At 66.1% G+C, this 18,373-nt stretch overlaps 2 protein-coding genes across 2 annotated transcripts; one reads left to right on the top strand and one right to left on the bottom strand.

Annotated features, from left to right (window-relative positions):
- The first annotated feature begins 966 nt into the window (after positions 1 to 966).
- Positions 967 to 12,631, top strand: DVL1 (dishevelled segment polarity protein 1). The gene is given in 16 exon segments (XM_043573515.1): positions 967 to 1,208; positions 5,866 to 5,935; positions 6,077 to 6,198; positions 6,437 to 6,540; positions 6,784 to 6,922; positions 7,526 to 7,619; positions 7,700 to 7,769; positions 7,923 to 8,062; positions 8,144 to 8,220; positions 8,299 to 8,333; positions 8,336 to 8,365; positions 8,530 to 8,607; positions 9,383 to 9,514; positions 9,598 to 9,765; positions 9,844 to 10,050; positions 11,284 to 12,631. Coding segments are annotated over 16 exon segments (2,025 nt in total). The 5' UTR covers positions 967 to 1,038; the 3' UTR covers positions 11,673 to 12,631.
- On the bottom strand, positions 12,183 to 18,280 carry TAS1R3 (taste 1 receptor member 3). The gene is made up of 6 exons (XM_043573520.1): positions 16,532 to 18,280; positions 16,127 to 16,427; positions 15,251 to 16,030; positions 14,929 to 15,132; positions 14,653 to 14,773; positions 12,183 to 14,506 (listed from the first exon to the last, which is right to left on the bottom strand). Exons 1-6 carry the CDS (start codon positions 16,732 to 16,734, stop codon positions 13,518 to 13,520), a joined length of 2,598 nt encoding a protein of 865 aa, XP_043429455.1. The 5' UTR covers positions 16,735 to 18,280; the 3' UTR covers positions 12,183 to 13,517.
- Between the last annotated feature and the right edge of the window lie 93 nt (positions 18,281 to 18,373).

Raw genomic sequence — 18,373 nt, 5'->3', positions numbered from 1 at the left:
CAGCAGCACATACACGTGTTCACGCGAGCACTCCCGCCTTCACGCCAGCACTTGCATGCACTTGGCCCGTGTTTCTCAGGGCCTCCGTGGGACCCGGCAGAGGGCGCGAGAGCCCGGAGTGGGCGCGGGGGCGCAGAGACCGGGCTGTCTTCGGCTCACGGCCCGGCCCAAAGTATCCCCAGCTTCCCGTGGTGCCCGCCGATATGATTTTGAGCACCTGAGGACCCTGGGAGACCTCGCGAGGGGGCGGAGGACCCGAACCCCGGCCCAGCCACACTTCTGTGTTCCGCAGTGGACCCAGGGAGCCCTGGCCAGGGGCTTGGCGTTGCCTGGGGCGGGGTCTCCTTTCTGACAGCTGGGTTGCACGTCGAGGGTCCCCAGCCGCCTCCCTCCGGGGGACGCCCCCCTGTCCGCCCACGGACCGAGACCCTAGGCCCAGCGTGGGGTGAGACCCGAGCACATTGTGGACGTCCCCTCGTGCCGGGCCAGGAACCCGTGGCCCACGACAGCCGCGAGGGCGGCGCGCCGGCGCCACCACCTCCGCCCGGCCACTGCCCACGCGCGTGCGCTCCGCCCTCCCGCCCTTCCGCGCGTGCGCAGCCCTGCCCCGCCCCGCGCCGCGGGCGGCCGGGTGACGTCAGGCCCCGCCCGCTCTCGGGCGCCCCCCGGCGGGCGCGCTCAGCCCGGGGCCGGCGGTCCCTTTAACTGCGCGGCCCGAGGGGGCGGCGGCGGCGGCGGCGGCGGCGGGGCGCACGGACGCGGCCGGGCCTCGCACGCCCTCCCTGCCTGCGTCCCCAGGCCGGGGCGGATGGGCGGCCGCGGGCCGCGGGGCAGCAGCCGGGGCGCGAGGAGAGCCGGGGCCGGCGGGGCGGGTGGGGCTGGGGCGGCCGGGCGGGGCGCCGGGGGCCTGGTAGCGGCCGGGCCCGGAGCGGGCGGGCGGGCAGGCGGGGCGCAGGCCGGCAGCGGCGAGGCGGCGGCGTCCGAGCCCCGGGCCGGGCCGGGAGCGCCGCGCGGGCCCCGCGCCGCCGCCGCCGCGCCATGGCGGAGACCAAGATCATCTATCACATGGATGAGGAGGAGACGCCGTACCTGGTCAAGCTGCCCGTGGCGCCCGAGCGCGTCACTCTGGCCGACTTCAAGAATGTGCTCAGCAACCGGCCCGTGCACGCTTACAAATTCTTCTTCAAGTCCATGGACCAGGACTTCGGGTCAGTGGGCCGTGGGGCCTGTGCTGCCAGGACGGGTGTCCGCACCTGTCCGTACCGGGGCAGGGCCTTGGGGAATCTTGGGGCTGTGACTGGGGCAGTGCCTCCGCTCCCTGGGGTTGCCGCGAGTCCCATCTGTCTGTGGCCTGAGCTGGGAACGAATGATTGTCCCTGACTGCCTGTCCAGGAGCCCGAGAGTGCTGGCCAGTGTGCGGGAGAGGGTCCTCGTTTCTGCCCCCACTCTGGACCTGGGCCTGTGTGCCTGAGTGTGTTTGACTTTCAGGTGGTCAAGGTCCGTGGCCCAGAGTGAGCTGACGTCCTACCTTGGCACTTGTCAGACTCAGGATCCCACTGCCCCCCTTCTGTGGAAGGCAGGTGCTTAGAGCTGGCCTGGAGGGCTTGTGATTCATGGGGCCCCGGGGTCACAGGAGTGGAGGGGTGGGGGGAGAAGGAGAGGGGCAGTATCCCAGCTGCCCAGTAGGTCCTCTGTAGTTAGCATGGGGGAAATGAGGTACTCTGGGACAGACACAGATATGTCTGTTGGGGTCTGCAGAGGTTTCCAGAGGCTCAAGGCAGCCTCTCTCTGGACCCCTTCTCCAGGGTCCTGAGGATAGAGCAGAGATCAAGGGTCACTGGGGACCCTGGATTGTCACTCCACCTGCCCCTGCCTGAGTGTTGCCGTTTGTTGGGTCTCTATCCCTGTTGAGCCACATAGTACTTGGGTTCCTGGGAGCAGCCTAGGCCATCTGCTGACTCCAGGCAGCCTCTGGGTCAGTGTCCCCATGTCCAGCCTTAGTGGTGGTTGTCTTGGCTGAGGGGACTTCCCGCTTGCACCGTGCTGGGCTTCTGGAACTGTGAGCAGGAGGCTGGCCGTCCACTTGAAGCTCTATCCGAGGCCTGACCTAGCACAGCCATGGGTAACCTGAGTCCCCAGCTCAGCAGTGCTGGGGGGTGGGGTACTCAGAGGCCTCATGGGCTAAGCAGGTGGGCCTGGCCGCCCTCAGGCAGCCTGTGTCCTTGTGTGCGACTGTGTCTCGGGACTTTGACATTGAGGCCATTTCCTGGATTCTCTGGTTTGCATGGATACTGGACAGCCCCAGGGCAGGTCACGCTGGGGCCATTCTGCAGTTCTCAAGGGGCCTGAGGTACATTTGGACAACTAGACTCTCTTGGGCACCACCACCACTGGCGAGAGGCAGAGAGTGAGGGCGTGTTCTTAGCAGTCCTGGCTGGGCTGGGGCAGCGGCCCTACCATGCGAAGGGTAGCCTGGAATCAGGGGCTGTGAGGAACACCCTGGTGAGCCTCCTGCCCCAACCTTCCTTCCCACTGTGGGCCAGGGCCTGAGTTCCCAGAGCCTCATGTTCCTGGCCACAGCTGGACACCTAGTAAGGGAAAGGGGAGTCTGAGCTGTGGCCATGGCCACCTGCTCTGGGCCGGGTCCCACTCCCATTTTTGGCCAGGTGGGTGGGGAGTCCTGAGCCCACGTCTCACTTTTCCCATGCAGGTCACAGCCATTCTGACCCAGCAGAGCTGGGGAAGGTCTCTGGGCCTATGGGGGGCTGGCCCAGAGGTGCCAAGCTTTGGCTTTGGTGAGCCATGGTGCAGGGAGGGGTCTGGGCCTAGCTTTTAGATGGTGAGGCACACGTTGAAGTGCCCTTGCCACCAGGGCTGCCTTGCTGATACCAGGCCTGGTTGGGCTTGGCACTTAGTTCGTCTGCCTGGTGGTGGCCCTGGCCTCTCCATCTCTGGGCCAGGAGCTCCGGTCGCTGGAGCCACCTGCCTGTGGGCCGTGTGAGGGCTGTGGGGCAGGGGATGGGGGCTGGGCCTGACCCAGATTGCCTGGGTGAATGCCCACTCTGCCCTCCACAGCTGGTCCGTCTGGGGTCAGTGCCTTAGTGGTGTCGGGAGAGTCCAGGGTGTAGAGGACCGGGGCCCCCTGGCCCTGGAGTCTGCAGAGCTGAGCTTGGGGGAGCTCTAGGATCAAGAGGTGGTGGTGGGGGGCAGGTGAAAGCAAGGTGGGAGCTGAGGATCCCTGACTCGTGGGTGCAGGAGGGGGACTCTTGGAGGTCTCCCCGGTTGTGTCTAGTTTGCTCTGCAGCCTCCCGCTCCATGGTGGGGAGGTCTGGTTGAGGGGACCCTGTGCCTCTGGGGACACATTTGTGGCTAGCCCACTGGGAAGGGCTGGCCTGTGGCATGCTGTGGCCTCTGGGAGCCCTGGGGGTTCCCCTGGGCCTGCGTCTGTGCCCGGTTCCAAGGGCCCTGGGGGTCCCCTTGGGCCTGTGTCTGTGCCCGGTTCCAAGGGCCCTGCTCTGCAAAGATTCCTTGCCAGGGCGAGTCTGCGGGGGCGGCAGGCGGGGCCGGACAGCCACGAGTTTGAGGTTAACCGGGATCTCGCCAGGAATTCTGAGGTTGGGGGCGTGATGCCAATGGCGGTGCCCCTGGATGGCCACCCCTGAGGGTCGGTGGAGACTCCTCCTGAGGCCTGCTCTTCCACCTGGTGAGGCCCGGCCCAGGAGGGGGCCCCAGAATTGCTTGGAGGCACTTCCCCCAGCTCCACTGAGGCCTCTCCTACCCTTGTCTCTGCCCTGGAGCACCCAGAGATCGTGCTGGTCAGTGGTGGGCAGCATCGTGTATCCTGGGGAAAGCACCCGCGCCCTCGTCCTGGGGGCTCTGGTGCCCCTTCCCCCAGCCTGGCTGTCTTGGCCTAGCTGGGTGGGGGACTGTGGTATCCCCCAGTGCCCCAGGCCTCAGGTGGAAGGCAGGATGCTCTGTCGTGCTGGTTGGAGGACAGGCTGGGGGGGCCAGGGAGGCAGGGACTCTGGGCCCTGGGGGTGGGGCGTCTGTACAGGGGTCGGGGACAACCCTGGCTGATTGGTCATCTCTAGGCCCTGGCCAGGTGAGCAGTAGAGACCTGGGGTGCTTCTGGCGCGTCTGCCCCTGGGGGAGCCAGGCAGGCCCTGTGGTGTGGGGGCTGGGGCACCCATCTGCCTGCTGGGGCGGGGGGGGGGGGGTGAGTCAGAAAGGGCGGGGGTTTGGGAATGGCAGGAAAGGCTGGGCCACCTGGGCTGTGAGACAGGAATCAGGTCCCTCCCAAGTCTCTGTCGCTGCCGTCACTCAGAGACTGTGCTCTCCGCCTGCTGGGCTCCCAGGAGGGCTTGCTCCAGGGCTTTGTCTGCTGGCTGCGGCTGGCAGAGCCCCAGGTGTCCCTAGGCCACCTCAGGTCTTGCTGTGGTGACACCCTCTTACGTGGCCTCTGCTGAGTCCGGGGCTGGGTCACGGCCTCCCCTGGAAGCCCAACTCTGTAGGGCTGTGGTGCAGTCGTAAGTTGGGGCGGCAGACGTGGGGCCTTCTCCCACTGGGGTGTCCACCTAATCATTGCGTGTGTGGCTGACCCTGGCAGGGTGTCCCTTCCCGCCCAGGCTGGCCTTGTGTCTTTTGTCTTCTGAGGCCTGGGTGGTGGGTGGTGGACTTGGGCCTTGCTCCCTGAGGGGAGTGTGCGGTGCCAGCTCCGTGGGGACCTCCTGCCACCTGTTGCTGCCCAGGACTAGCAGAGTCCAGGTGTCCGGGCTCAGCAGGTCACAAGGCTGCTTCCTGCCTGTTCTGGCTCCTGTTTCTCCACTGGGCCCAAGTCCCGGGTGTGGAAATCTCTCTGTGTTGGGCAGGGTTGGGCTCCAGGGGGGTAGGGCGTAGGGGTGCCTCCTGCTGTAGGCCTGACCCTGCCTGCCCTCATCCCTGGGGGTGCGTCTGGGCCGTAACCACTGCCTGCTCTGCCCCACCGCCCCTCCCCAGCTGCCCCTGTGATCTGTGCGGGCTGCTGTTCTCCTTGGCCCTCTGAATCTGAGACCTGACACCCCGCCCCCCTCGCAAACCTGTGTCTGACCACAGCATTGTACGCTTCCCTCCCAGTGTCCTCTGTGTCCTGCCTGGGTACCTTCCCCACCCCGAAACCCCCCTGAGCAAGTGTGGCATTGAAACATAGGCCGGGGGCTGATGGCGGGGCATCGTGGCTGCTGGGGCTTGCTGGCCTCTGGGGCTGAGACTCCGCGGTGGGCCCCAAAGCCTTGTGCCTGGCTGTGTTTCAGTCCTTGGGTTGGGCTGTTGCAGTGAGTCGGGGGGTCTGCTTCTGTCTCCTTGGCCAGTTAGATGGGTCAGGAGGGCTGTGGCCTGCCCTCCGTGTGCGTGTACAGGCCTGTCTGCCACCCATCTCTACCTGCCTGTGTCCGTGTGGTCTGACTGACTGTCCTCACATCTGTATGGAGGCCTGCTGTGAACAGGCCCTGTTCTGGGTTGGGGCTGGGGTTGGGGGAGGGGAGGGGGAGGGGGAAAGCCAGACAGAGCCCCACCGTCACGGATCCACACTGCGTGGGGCACACAACACAAAGCAAGATTAATGCTCGCATTATAGGGGGCTGTAGGAGCTGACCCCCTGCTGGTAGAGGGTCGGGAGTTTGGACCTCTCTCTGACCCGGGCCCTGGGAGGGGTCCGCAGGAAGGGAACGTGTTGGGCAGCAGCATCCACAGACTGGCATCCGGGCGTGGGGCTGTGCGCCCTGGGCCGGCACGCACCCTGGACGCGAGTGTGGGGCGGTCTTAGCTCCGGCGTCCGCTGGTGTGAGCAGGCCCTGGTGCAGGTGGCCTCACGGCCGTGTCTGCCCACAGGGTGGTAAAGGAGGAGATCTCTGACGATAACGCCAAGCTGCCCGGCTTCAACGGCCGCGTGGTCTCCTGGGTGAGTCCGTGGGATGTCGGCAGAGGCTGCTAGGCTACGGTGGGGGCTGGGCTTGGGTGAGCCCGTGGCGGGGGTGGGGGTGGCGGTGGGGGGTGGGCCCGCAGGCGGGGGGCGTCCCTGAGCCATCGCTCTCCTCCACAGCTGGTCCTGGCTGAGGGCGCGCACTCGGACGCAGGGTCTCAGAGCACCGATGGCCATACAGACCTGCCCCCGCCTCTTGAGAGGACGGGCGGCATTGGGGATTCCCGGCCCCCTTCTTTCCAGTAAGGACTGTGGGCGGGGGGCTGAGGCTGGTGGTGCTGAGGGGCCCTGCTGCCGGCCAGGCCTTTCGGGAGGAGGGGCAGCTGACCAGGGACCCACGGGCAGTAGAAACTGGTCAGCGGATGCGGGGCGGGCAGAGAGGCCCGATCTAGGTAGGTGGGCGGGTGGGAGAAGGGGCAAGGAGCTGGGAGGGCGTCCAAGGTACAGCCTGCCCTGGCCCACCCCCTCTTGTGGGCACAGCCCCAATGTAGCGAGCAGCCGTGATTGCATGGACAACGACACTGGCACGGAGTCCATGGTCAGCCACCGGCGGGAGAGAGCCCGACGCCGGAACCGCGAAGAGGGTAACAGGGCCACACGGCGGACACCCCTGGGCCCCTATGGTGCACCCCATGTCCCTGCCTGCTCCCAGTTACTGCCCCCAACCGGTAGGGGACCCTGGGTGGAGGTCCTAGGCCCGTCTGCACAGGACCCCGGTGATCCCGCCCCCCAGCAGTCCCACAGTCACCTGGCCAGCTCCTAGTTCAGCTGGTGCTCGAGGCAACACGGGACCCCACGGCCAGCTCCCCTACTGGCTTTCCCCGCAGCTGCCCGGACCAATGGGCACCCGAGGGGGGACCGGCGGCGAGAGCTGGGGCTGCCCGCCGACAGCGCGTCCACCGTGCTGAGCAGTGAGCTTGAGTCCAGTAGTTTCATCGACTCGGACGAGGATGACAACACAAGCCGGTGCGTGGGTGTGCATGCAGGTGTGCACGGGTGTGCTATAGGTGTACGCACACGTGGGCGTGGTGTGTGGGGGCACGTGTGTGTAGGTGTGTAATGGGTGCGCACGTATGGGCATGGGCCTATGTGTGTGGACGGGTGTGTGTGTGCATGGCCACATTCTACATGGGTGCGCAGGTGTATACAGGTGTGTGTGTGTGTGTGTGCGCGCGTGTGCACGGGTGTGTGTGACCCTGGACGTGTGCTTGATTGCACGGGCATGTGTACGTGAATGGGTGTGTGTGTCGAGTGGGTGTGTTACAGGTGTACGTGCACGAATGTGCTGGCTCAGTGTCTGTGTCTCCGTTTGTCCTGAGAGAAGTGCTCCGTGCAGGTGCGGGGTGTGTACGTGTCATGTGTGCACAACCAGAAGCTGAGCCTTCTCCTGAGCAAACTGTACCTCAGCCCCGTGTCTCCCACAGTCGGCCTGGTCGGGGCCGGGGGGCGGGGGGGACAACGCCCATCACCTCCACTCCCTGCGTGTGTGTGTTGGGGGGCGCCCTGTTCTCCCCACCTGCCTCAGCCCTGCAGCCTGTGGCCTGGCCCCTGACCTTCACGCCCCCCCAGACTGAGCAGCTCCACAGAGCAGAGCACCTCCTCCCGGCTCATCCGGAAGCACAAGCGCCGGCGGCGGAAGCAGCGCCTGCGGCAGACGGACCGTGTAGGTGGCAGCCAGGCGCTGGGTGGGGTCTGCCCTTCGGAAGCCCCCACCTGCACCCCCTCACTCGTGCCCCTCCACAGGCCTCTTCCTTTAGCAGCATCACGGACTCTACTATGTCCCTGAACATCATCACCGTCACGCTCAACATGGGTGAGGGCTCCGTGGGGCCTCCCCAGTGGGGTGCGGGGCGCCTGGGTGGGCCGGTCCCCCTCAGCAGACCGTGGGGCCTCCCCAGTGGGGTGCGGGGTGCCTGGCTGGGCCGGGCCCCCTCAGCAGACACTTGCTCACCCCTCGCCCCTGCAGAGAGGCACCACTTCCTGGGCATCAGTATCGTGGGGCAGAGCAACGACCGGGGAGACGGCGGCATCTATATCGGCTCCATCATGAAGGGCGGGGCCGTGGCTGCCGACGGCCGCATTGAGCCCGGGGACATGCTGTTGCAGGTGCGGGGCTGCGGGAGCTGCTGGGGGGCCGAGAGGCCGGCACCCCCAGCCCACCGCGCTGAACCCCTCCCTGGCCCCCAGGTGAATGACATCAATTTCGAGAGCATGAGCAACGATGACGCTGTGCGGGTGCTGCGGGAGATCGTGTCCCAGACGGGGTGAGGCGCGGGGTGGGCAGGTGGCATGTTGGGGGGCCCGCACGGGGCGTTCCCCTTGTGACCTGCCCCACCCCACAGGCCCATCAGCCTCACGGTGGCCAAGTGCTGGGACCCAACCCCCGGAGCTACTTCACCATCCCGAGGGGTAAGTGACCCCTCAGGGCTGACAGGGGAGGGGGATGAGGGCGCTCGCCCAGCCTGAAGGTCCTTTCCTCTGTGCCCCCGTGCTCCATTGTGTGTCCTACCATCCGCCCGTCCGTTTGTCCATCTGTCCGTTACCACACGCGTTACCACACGGCGGCCACCCAGCTGACCCGGTTCGGCCCATCGACCCTGCCGCCTGGCTGTCCCACACGGCGGCGCTGACCGGAGCCCTGCCCCGCTACGGTACGAGCCCCTGCTCCAGCGCCGTCACGCGCACCAGCTCCTCCTCACTAACCAGCTCTGTGCCCGGCGCTCCGCGTAAGTGGCAGCTCAGGAGAGCAGGGACCTGAGGCACCCGGGTGGGGGACCCGTCCTAAGTGCCCACCCAGCACAGTCAGGCGCAGGGCACACGTACGGATGGACACTGCCGACACGTGTGTCTGACCCGTGTGTGCCCTCGTGCGCACCCTCCTTCCGGTTTGCTGCCTGTGTGGTGGGTGGAAAGGTGCCCAGAGGACCAGGACAGCCCTGTGGTCCCTGCCCAGGGCTCTGCCTCGGCGGGGACTGGGGGAGTAGCCTGTCCCCCATGTGTGTGACCCCCGCCTGCTTTCTTGCAGCTAACACGACTAACAGCCCCGAGCTAGCGGAGGAGTGGCGGGAGGGGGGTGGTGGTGGTGGGGAGAGGCCTGATCTCTCTTCTTGGGGGTCTGACCTGCAGGGCGGGGGTGGCTCCACCTTGGTTTGGGCCCAAGATCCCGATGAAGCATCTGCAGGGGCAGGAGACAAGAGATTCAATCTCCCCGGCCCACGCCCGCTCCCCGCCCCTGGGAGGGCCCATCCTGTGGTGGGCGTGGGCCCCACAGTCACGAGACAGCCTTGCCATCTGGGCTCTGGGACCAGAGACCCTACGCGGAGCCCGGTCTCTGAGACGGATGCAGCAGCAGGGCCCGGGGTCCACCCCAAGCCCTGCCCCCTGCCCTCAGCTGCTCGGGGCTGAAGGGGGGGCTCTGCCTTGCAGAGCTGGAGGAGGCGCCGCTGACGGTGAAGAGTGACATGGGTGCCGTGGTGCGTGTCATGAAGCTGCCGGACTCGGGCCTGGAGATCCGAGACCGCATGTGGCTCAAGATCACCATCGCCAATGCCGTCATCGGTGAGGGGTCCCCGCTGGGCTGGCTCCGGGTGGGCAGGGTCAGCGCCCCCAGGCTCCGTGCCCTGACACGTGCCGCGGGCCAGGGGCGGACGTGGTGGACTGGCTGTACACGCATGTGGAGGGCTTCAAGGAACGGCGCGAGGCCCGCAAGTACGCCAGCAGCATGCTGAAGCGTGGCTTCCTGCGGCACACGGTGAACAAGATCACCTTCTCGGAGCAGTGCTACTACGTCTTCGGGGACCTGTGCAGCAGTGAGTGAGGGGCTGCGGGGCAGGGGGTCCCCAGAGGGCCTGCCCACCCCGCCCTCAGCCACCCTCCCTTCCTGCCAGATCTCGCAGCCCTGAACCTCAACAGTGGTTCCAGTGGGGCCTCGGATCAGGACACGCTGGCCCCGCTGCCCCATCCGGCCGCCCCCTGGCCCCTGGGTCAGGGCTACCCCTACCAGTACCCGGGCCCCCCGCCCTGCTTCCCACCCGCATACCAGGACCCTGGCTTCAGCTACGGCAGCGGCAGTGCTGGGAGTCAGCAGAGTGAAGGTGAGAGCCTGCCTGGCGCCTGGCTCCCTGCTGTCCCCGCCGCCTGGCTCTGCCCTATGTGCCCGCCCCCCCCCCCCCCAGCCCTGTGTGCTCCTGCCTGCTCTGTGTTGAGGCCCTGGGCGTGCTCCTTCTGGAAGGGGTGAGTGGCTGAGGGGGACGGGGCGAACCCTGCAGACTTCGGTGGTTGTGTGTGTGCGGGAGGGGCTGGTGGTCCAGGTGTGGCAGAAGCAAAAGGCCGGGAGATGACGTGGAAAAGGGCGGTGGAGGGGCCCTGGGACACAGTGGAGGACAGACCTCCCCCACCCTCGCCGCGGCACCTGCAGCCCAGCAGGGAGCCAGAGGGGACACTTTCACAGACAACTGCGTATCCACTCTGGGATGTGTGGAGAGCTGAGGAGGGGCTTGTTGGAGGAGTGGCCTGAGGCTGTCTGTGTCGCTGAGACCAGGAGAGAGAGGTCAGGCAGCCGGCCCAGTAGACCCAGAAAGGGGCGGGAGAGAGAGGAGAGCAAGTCAGAGGGCAGTGGTGCCCAAGGGGAAGCTGTGTTGGGTGCCTGTGGACCCTGGATAGGCCCAGCTGGTGGCGGCATGCCCCTGTGGGCGGGAAGGGTGACCGGGCTGGGCCTGCTGTGTGACTCATGCTATCCCTTGCTTTGTGCTGAGCAAGCCTTAGACTGAAGGACTAGCGGAGTGGACCCTCCGGGCCGGTAAGCCAGGGTCCTGCCCGGCGTCCCTCTCGGCATGTTCCCAGCCAGCTGGCCTTCTCAGGCTCCCCGCTCTTCCTGGGAGCCCAGGACGGGGGCTGAGCTGAGTAGCTGGCCAGGGCCTTGGGGCTGGACGGAAGGCGGGTCTTTGGGGGGGGGGGGGCCCAGGATGGCCGATGGGAGCACCAGGCACGCAGGGCCTCACTGGTGCCTCAGGTCCTCAGCTGCAAGGTCAGGCATTGGGGTGAGAGGAGGCACTGTGCTGGCCCCGGAGTGTCCCTGCCTGCCGCCGCTCGCCCTGCGCCCCCCTCACTCCCACTGCCCCCCCCCCCCCCGCCCTGTGCTGCTGCAGCTGCTCTGGCTTCTCTGAGTGGGGTCGGCCCTGCCCTCCTGTCTGCATGGCTGCCCCCCTCCCACCCACCCTGCTTGAGACCACCAGGCTCTGCCCCTGGTTGCCCTGGCAACGCCCGGTTGTCCTGGGAGTGGCACGGCCTCACGCCATCCCGTTCCTCCCTCCACTCCTTGACTCCAGGAAGCAAAAGCAGTGGGTCCACCCGGAGCGCCGGCGGCAGCAGCCGGCGGGCACTGGGCCGCGAGAAGGAGCGCCGGGCGGCGGGAGCCGGAGGCAGTGGCAGCGAGTCGGACCATGCAGCACCGAGTGGGGTTGCTGGCAGCGGCTGGAGGGAGCGTCCGGCTAGTCAGCTCAGCCGGGGCAGCAGCCCACACAGTCAGGCCTCGGCTGCCGCCCCGGGGCTCCCCCCACTGTACCCCCTGACAAAGGCATACTCGGCGGTGGGGGGGCCGCCTGGGGGGCCGCCCGTCCGGGAGCTGGCTGCTGTTCCCCCAGAGCTGACGGGCAGCCGCCAGTCCTTCCAGAAGGCCATGGGAAACCCCTGTGAATTTTTTGTTGACATCATGTGACCGAGGAGAGAGTGCCTTCAGCTGGGCCCCATGGTGGGGGAGCTGGTGGTCCTGGCCGTTCCTGCACGGGCACTGGCCCTGGAGCTTGTGTGGGCTTGCCTTACTGGTGGCTGTCCTGCCTCAAGCCAGCCTGTGCTCTGGGGCACACAAGGGGCCGTGTCTTGGGGCCCAGGCCTGGACAGAGAGTGGGAGCAGGCTGGGGGGATGGGCGGAGGGCAGCCCAGACCACCACGATCTGGACTCGGTGGCCTGCACATTGCTGTTCAGAGCGGCTTGTGTCCATGCAGACCCTGGTGAGGGTCCTCCACCTCCCGGTGCCCTTGGAGTGCCTCTGGGACTCCCACTTGCCCACAGAGCCATGCACAGGGCTTCAGACTAAGCTGAGAAGTAGCTGCTGGCCCTGGGCCCCCTGTTTGCCCAGGACACAGGCCCCACCACTCTCTCCTGGGCTGGATCGGACCCCTCAAAGGTGGAATCAGAGCCCCCAGGCTCTTCTGTGGATGCCCAGGATAGGGATCTAATTTATTTATTTATTGTCTGGCCTGTGTGCCCTGGGGAAGGTGGTGGCCAGGTCAGCTGCCCCCCTGCCCCCAGGACTCAGACTGAATGCAGGGACACAGGTTGTGTCTGAAAGTGGGAGGGTTGGTGAGGGAGAGACAGGAGAGGCATGTGTTTGAGCTAGCAGTGGTGGGGATGTGACCCTGAGGGGCAGAGGGCACAGATGCACGCAGCTGCTGCAGGGGCAGGGTCTGGGGGAGAGGGGGTAGGCAGCCCACCCTTCCTTGCTGTCCTCAGGTGACTGCCCACCCACTCACGCCGCTTCCTTCCTGGCGTTTCTGGCCTGCACACATCTGCGCTGTAGATACTGTATCAAGTCAGAGTGTCCGTCCAGATAGTTAATAGAGCTGCTTCTGTGTAAATGCTATTTTAAAGACTAAAAAGCATTTAATTTTATGGGACTGACGTGTGGACTGTCTCTTCTTTCCTGCCGGGGTACCTTAGAAGACTTGTCCAGCCTCCCCAGGGCCTGGCTAAGAGCTGACCCAGGACTGGCCAGGTGCTGCGCTCTGGGTTCCCGGTCAGCCACAAGGCTCTGTCCCCAGTGCTGGCTGCCAGCAGAGTCCCGGTGGCTGGTCTTCTGTCCGTGGTGCTGCCTTCCGGCTCCAGGGGTCTTCGTCGTGGGTGCTGGCCTTGGTGCTGAGTCCCACCACCACCCTGCCTGGGCTCTGTCCACGGTGCTGGTGGCGGCTGACCCCATTTAACCCGCTTGGGTTGTTGGGCCAGGGAGGGGAAGAGTTTGGGTGTCTCCCTCCCCCACTAAGTGGGCTTCTGCCCTGCTCACTATTCCTGCACCACTCTGGGAACCACGGTCTGTCACGTGCCTCTGCGGAGGAGTCAGCACAGCTGACCACCACCCACCAACCTCCCACCCCTGTGATGCTTGGAGGGGGTGCTGGCTGGGGTCTCCAGGCTGGGCCTGGCCAGGCAAGGGATGCCCAGCTTGGCCTTCAAGTGGTCTGGCTAGGGGCCTTCCTGAGCTCTTGGCCTGAGCTAAGGAGCCCCGAGGAAACTTTTGTTGGCTTTATTCTGGAACAGTAGGGCTGGATCACCTGGTTAGGCCCTGGCCAGGGCTTGGCTGGGACAGGGGCAGAGTCTCTCTGGGGCCCCAGGTGGGTGCTGAGGACCTTCCTGAGTGCTGCAGGCCCAAGGATCTCTGTGGCATCCAGGTCAGCGGTCAGCCTGCTGTCAAGATCTAGAACTGGGGGTGTTCTCAGCAGTTGAGGTACTGGCTGGGTTGCTTCATAAGAACTAAGTTTGGGGGCATCTCAACTAAGTCTAGTAGGCTCACTGCGGTGAGGTCACTGGATCAGGTGTCACTTGTTTTTGCCCCGATTCTCCCCTCCCCTGCCCCCAACTGCTGCCCTGTGCTCTGGCATTGTCTTCCAGGAAGAACTCAGGGGTGTTGAGCTCCGGCCGCTGCAGCAGCAGGTAGCACTTGGGCAGGTGGAAGGTGGCTAGGATACCCAGGGCACAGAGGAGGATGGCGCCCATCTGCACGGCAGGCTGGTAGGCCACGTGCACATTGGCAAAGAGGGGCACAAAGGAGATCCAGGTGATGAAGTAGGCCAGCATGGCAAAGGTGAGGCCGCGGGCACCATTGTAGCGGCCTGGCCGGCTCTGCACCAGGAAAGTGCCCAGGAAGCAGAGGAAGGCCAGCATGGCGTTAGTGGCATGCACCAGGCCGAAGCTGATCCAGGAGTGCACGTGGCAGTGCACCAGCGCCTCTGTGGGCAGTACCCGCCAGTCCGTCACCACCTCTGGCGGGAAGGCTACCAGGTACCAGGCACACCATGCGGCTTCTGCCAGCATAGCAAGCAGCACTACCAGCCAGCCCCAGGGCCCCCGCAGGTGGCCACGCATCTTCTCAGCCCAGCTTGGTGGCAGCTCCGACCCCACAAATATCTCGGCCGCTTGCAGGAAAAGCGTGCTCAGGCAGCCAGTGAGTGGGAGGTGGAACAGTGGCTGCTGGGCTAGGCAGCTGGCAGGGCCTGGCTGGCCAGGGAACAGGAGGACACTGAGGCAGACCAGGCCCAGGCAGGCCAGGCCAAAGCAGGCCCGCGGCCCACCTGAGGCCTGAACCAGCGGGCTGTCCGAGTGCCAGAGGAAGAGCCCCAGGGCCGCCAGCGCCAGGCCCAGCGCCAGAGCCAGCAGCGCGAGCAGTAGCAGCACAGCTGGCTCCCCCCATGCCAGGAACATGGGCTTGCGGGGGAAGCAGCGTGTGCTCCGGTCTGGGGACCACTGGTCCTGGTCACACTGGGTGCAGAGGAGGTCATCTGTGGTGTGGGAGGAGAGGGGGGGCACTGGGGGGACGGGCTCTGCCACCACACTCCCACCTGCCGTGGCCTCAGAGTTGGGCTTGGAGCCAGGACGTGAGGCCGTGCGGGTCCCCGCCCCTGCTCAGCCTCAGGGAGGCGCTCACCTGGGTGGCGCTGATAACTGCCCGCCTTGCAGTCCACGCAGTCGTAACAGCAAGAGTGGAAGCCCTTCACGCGGCGCACCTGGCCCTCCTTGCACTGCCGGGAGCACTGGGACACGGGCTGCTGGCATAGGGCCTCGGGGCTCGGGCTGTGCTCAGCTTGGTGCACCCGCCCGGACCTGTGGACGGTCCCCCACTGCGCCCCAGGCAGGGCCAGAGCTCTCTCCCGGCTGAGGGGAAAGCTGCTGTGCAGCTGGGGACCGGCCACCCAGTGCTCACCTGCTTCCCCGGCGTGTGCCAGCACATCTGAGAGCGCCAGAGCTCCAGGCGGCCCTTGAAGGTGCCTACGGTGCGCAGCTCGGGCGTCGGGTCCTGCCACACCCACAGTTTCAGGTGGTAATCCACGTTCACGTTCCCGCTGGCGTCGAACTGCAGTGCCAGGCCGCGAGCACGGAAGCTCACGTTGTACATGTTCTCTAGGAGCTGACGGGTGCGTTGGAGCAGGTGGGTGGGGCCGGGCCAGGCCGGCCGAGCTGCCGCCAGCCCAGATTCCCCACTGAAATTCCCCGCTCTCGGGAGGGTGGGGGCTCCTCGGCCTTACCTGCCAGGGCCGCACAGGCTCCCGCCTGGGGCAGCCCGAGGCATTGCAGCGCAGTGTGTTGTGAAGGGCCTGGGCCACGCCATACACAGCCGCGTAGGCAGCGAAGGTCTGGTGGTGCAGCAGCCCCGCAGATAGGTTCTCTAGCGTGACGTGGTCACATTGGGGGCAGCGTGGCCCCACCACGTGCTCCTCCAGGCCTGGCTGCTCAGCGTCCAGCGAGGCGCAGAAGGCGGGGTCAGCGGCCAGGGCCAGGCGGGTCCGCACGTAGGATGGGAACTCCGGCATCGGGGCGCCCTGCTGCAGGAAGCCCAGCACGGTGCCCACCCCAGGCATGCCGGGCAGCGTCATGACCAGGTCTGAGGTCAGCCAGGCCTCACTGGCCACCCACACCTTGGGTGAGAGCTTGCGGCGGATGCTGTCGCTGAAGAGGGTGCGGGCCGCGTGGGCGGAGGAGAACAGCACCACCACCTGCACGCTGCTCTGGTTCACCTGGCGCAGCAGGCCCTGTAGGGCGCCCAGCCGCAGGCTGCCTGGCGGCAGTGGCACCAGGCCCTCATGCGCGATGCAGATGCCCCTGGCGTTGGCCAGGCCGGAGAAGAGGCTCAGGCCCTGCCGGCCATACTCGTCGTCACTACCCACCGCCGCCACCCAGTTCCAGCCGAGCTCCTGCAGCAGCTCCACCATGGCCGCCACCTGCACTCGGTCGCTGGGCACCGTGCGGAAGAAGGACGGGAAGATCTCCCGGTTGCTCAGCCGGTCGGTGCTGGCGCCGTAGCTGACCTGCAGTGGCCGGGACGCACCTCCTGATGTGGGGGCCCCGGTGGGCAGGGCCAGTGGGGGTGGGTGGCACCGGGAGAGGTGGGGGGGGGGGCGCACCTGAGGCACAAGGAAGAAGCTGAAGAACTTGCCGGTGACGAGGGCGAGCTCGGACGAGTGGGGCCCGATGACGGCCAGCACGCGGGGCTGGTACTGTGTGTAATTGCAGTAGGCGGCAATGCTGCAGCTGCCTGCTTTGGCCATGAACGCGAGGCTGGGCTTCATGGCCACCATGGGCTCTGAACACGTGTCAAAGAGGTCATAGCCCAGGTGCAGCCCGGGCAGCAGGGCAGACCCGTTGTTGATCTCCTCCACCGCCATCTTCACGGCCAGCGCCCAGAGCAGGCCCAGAGACGAGAACCTGGGGCCACACAGGGCTGCGGGTGGCCGACACCTCATCCCCACTCAGGAGCACCCCCAACCCGAGCCACTCCCAGCCTCGCTCCCCACCCCCTGCATTCCTACCTGGTGCACACGGTGGCATTGGGCTGCAGCCTGTCGCCAAGACCTGTACCCTCGGCAGAGCCCAGAGGGAAGAGCCCACCCAGCACGTAGTCCCCCTGCATCCTGAGCTGCTGTGACAAGCACGACGTTGCGCCCTCCCCGTGGTCCAAGAGAGCCGTGAGGCCCAGGAGAGCCGTGAGGCCCAGGAGAGCGAGGCCGGGCATGGCAGGGATGGCAAATGAGAGAACGGGGTGGGGGCCCCAGATACGACGAAGCGGGGTAGGGTGTGTGCAGGGAATTTGCTTAGCAAAGTCCTCGCCTGTCTGCACCTGCTGAGCCCGGGGGGCCCCTGGAGACACCCTTGATTCCCCGCCCAGTAGGTTTGCAACTCTCTGGACTCTTTGATCCTGATGTCACAACCAGGCTCCCTGGCTGAGCAACCACGGACCATGATCTTGTTACCTGCCTGTGCCCAAACCGCTCTGCACCCACCCCATTCCTGGAAGGGAGGGAGAACACTCAGGATGTCTCTGGGAGAGGGTCCTGGGGTCTCCAGCTGCCTGTAGGAGGTGCCAGTGCCCCGAGGAGTAGGTACAGAAACACCTGTCTCCAGCCCTGGAGAGGGCGGTTAGCAGCCAGGGGTGGGGAACTCCATCTACAGCCTCAGGGGACAGACCAGCCCGCCAGCTTGGTCTCCACCCTGTGGCTGGGGTGGGGAGGGCCCCAAGGTGGGAACAGTGCAACTGGAAGGTCTGGGCTGTTGCCCTGCTAAGTGTCTGAGGCCTGGAAACTTTGGGGCCCCTGAGCCTGGCTGTGCCCACACCGAGCCTAGGCTCTTGACACAGCAGGTGCCTCCCTCTGGGGACAAAGGTCACAGCTGGGCCTGCAGAACAGTGCATGCAAATGAGGGAGGAAAGGCCATAACCAAATGGGCCTCTGAAGCTGGGTCAGCACCAGGTGTGTGCAGGGGAGCCTCAGTGGATTGCCAGCATTCCTACTTAGCCTCTGGGCGCCTGGGGACCTGACACCAGGCTCAGGGGTGGATGTGCCCATTAGGCACCCAGAAGAACTGGGGGAGGCTGCAGACGCCCCTGGAGTGGAGTGGGAGAGCTCCAGGTGGACCCCGCCCTGGCTGGGGCCTGGCAGATGTTTATAGGAGGTGGTCTGGGATCTGGTCTTTGCTGCCTGTGGGGAGGGCCCCCGCTGCACGGTGCTCTCGGGACGTGCACACATGTGCAGAACACACACTTGACGCACTGTACCTGCACGCACCACACACACAAACGCATGACACGTATGCAGTGCGTGGCACCTGAACATTTGCATGCGCATGTGTGCACATACGTGCAGCACTGGCTCTCTGGTCCTCGTGGACCCCAGGCTGTCTTCGCAGGCTCTGGCGCCACACGGTGCTGCGGTCCCTACTGGGTCTAGGGTAGCGCTGGACAGGGTGAAGCAGCAGACCTGGAGGTGGCGGAGGTGGCATGGGACACCGCTGTTCGGGTCTGATACGTGTTCTCTTTCCGTCCCAACCACCGTGTGGCACAAGGCAGCTCCCCTTCCACATTCTCCTTACAAGCTGTGTAGTTGGCCTCAGACCTGCCCTTCCAACCCAGGCCCTTGTGTGATTGTTTTCTTAACTACAAAATGGGGATAATGTGGACCTCAGCGGGGGCTCAGGGTGGGGGGCAAGCTAAAGCCTGCGCAAGGACAGACGGGCAGCATGTCCCTGCCCCCTGCTGGCCGAGACATGCCACGTGTCCCCATGGTTGCCGCTGCCCTGTGAGCCTGGCAGTGGGGCCTAAGCCCCCACGGGGTCACGCCTCCCCTTCAGTAAGCTAGTGCCTGACGCAGCAAATAGCC

Source organism: Prionailurus bengalensis, chromosome C1, assembly GCF_016509475.1.
Source record: "Prionailurus bengalensis isolate Pbe53 chromosome C1, Fcat_Pben_1.1_paternal_pri, whole genome shotgun sequence".
NCBI lineage: Eukaryota > Metazoa > Chordata > Mammalia > Carnivora > Felidae > Prionailurus > Prionailurus bengalensis.
This window is presented reverse-complemented; position numbering and strand designations above follow the sequence as displayed.

Excerpts from the sequence above, each read along its gene's own strand:
- TAS1R3 (XM_043573520.1), bottom strand. The coding sequence starts at position 16,734 with ATGCCCGGCCTCGCTCTCCTGGGCCTCACGGCTCTCCTGGGCCTCACG. Across the intron at positions 16,428-16,531 it reads AATGCCACCGTGTGCACCAG|GTTCTCGTCTCTGGGCCTGC; the intron begins GTAGGAATGCAG and ends GTGTGGCCCCAG. Across the intron at positions 14,774-14,928 it reads GGCACACGCCGGGGAAGCAG|CAGCCCGTGTCCCAGTGCTC; the intron begins GTGAGCACTGGG and ends GCCCTATGCCAG.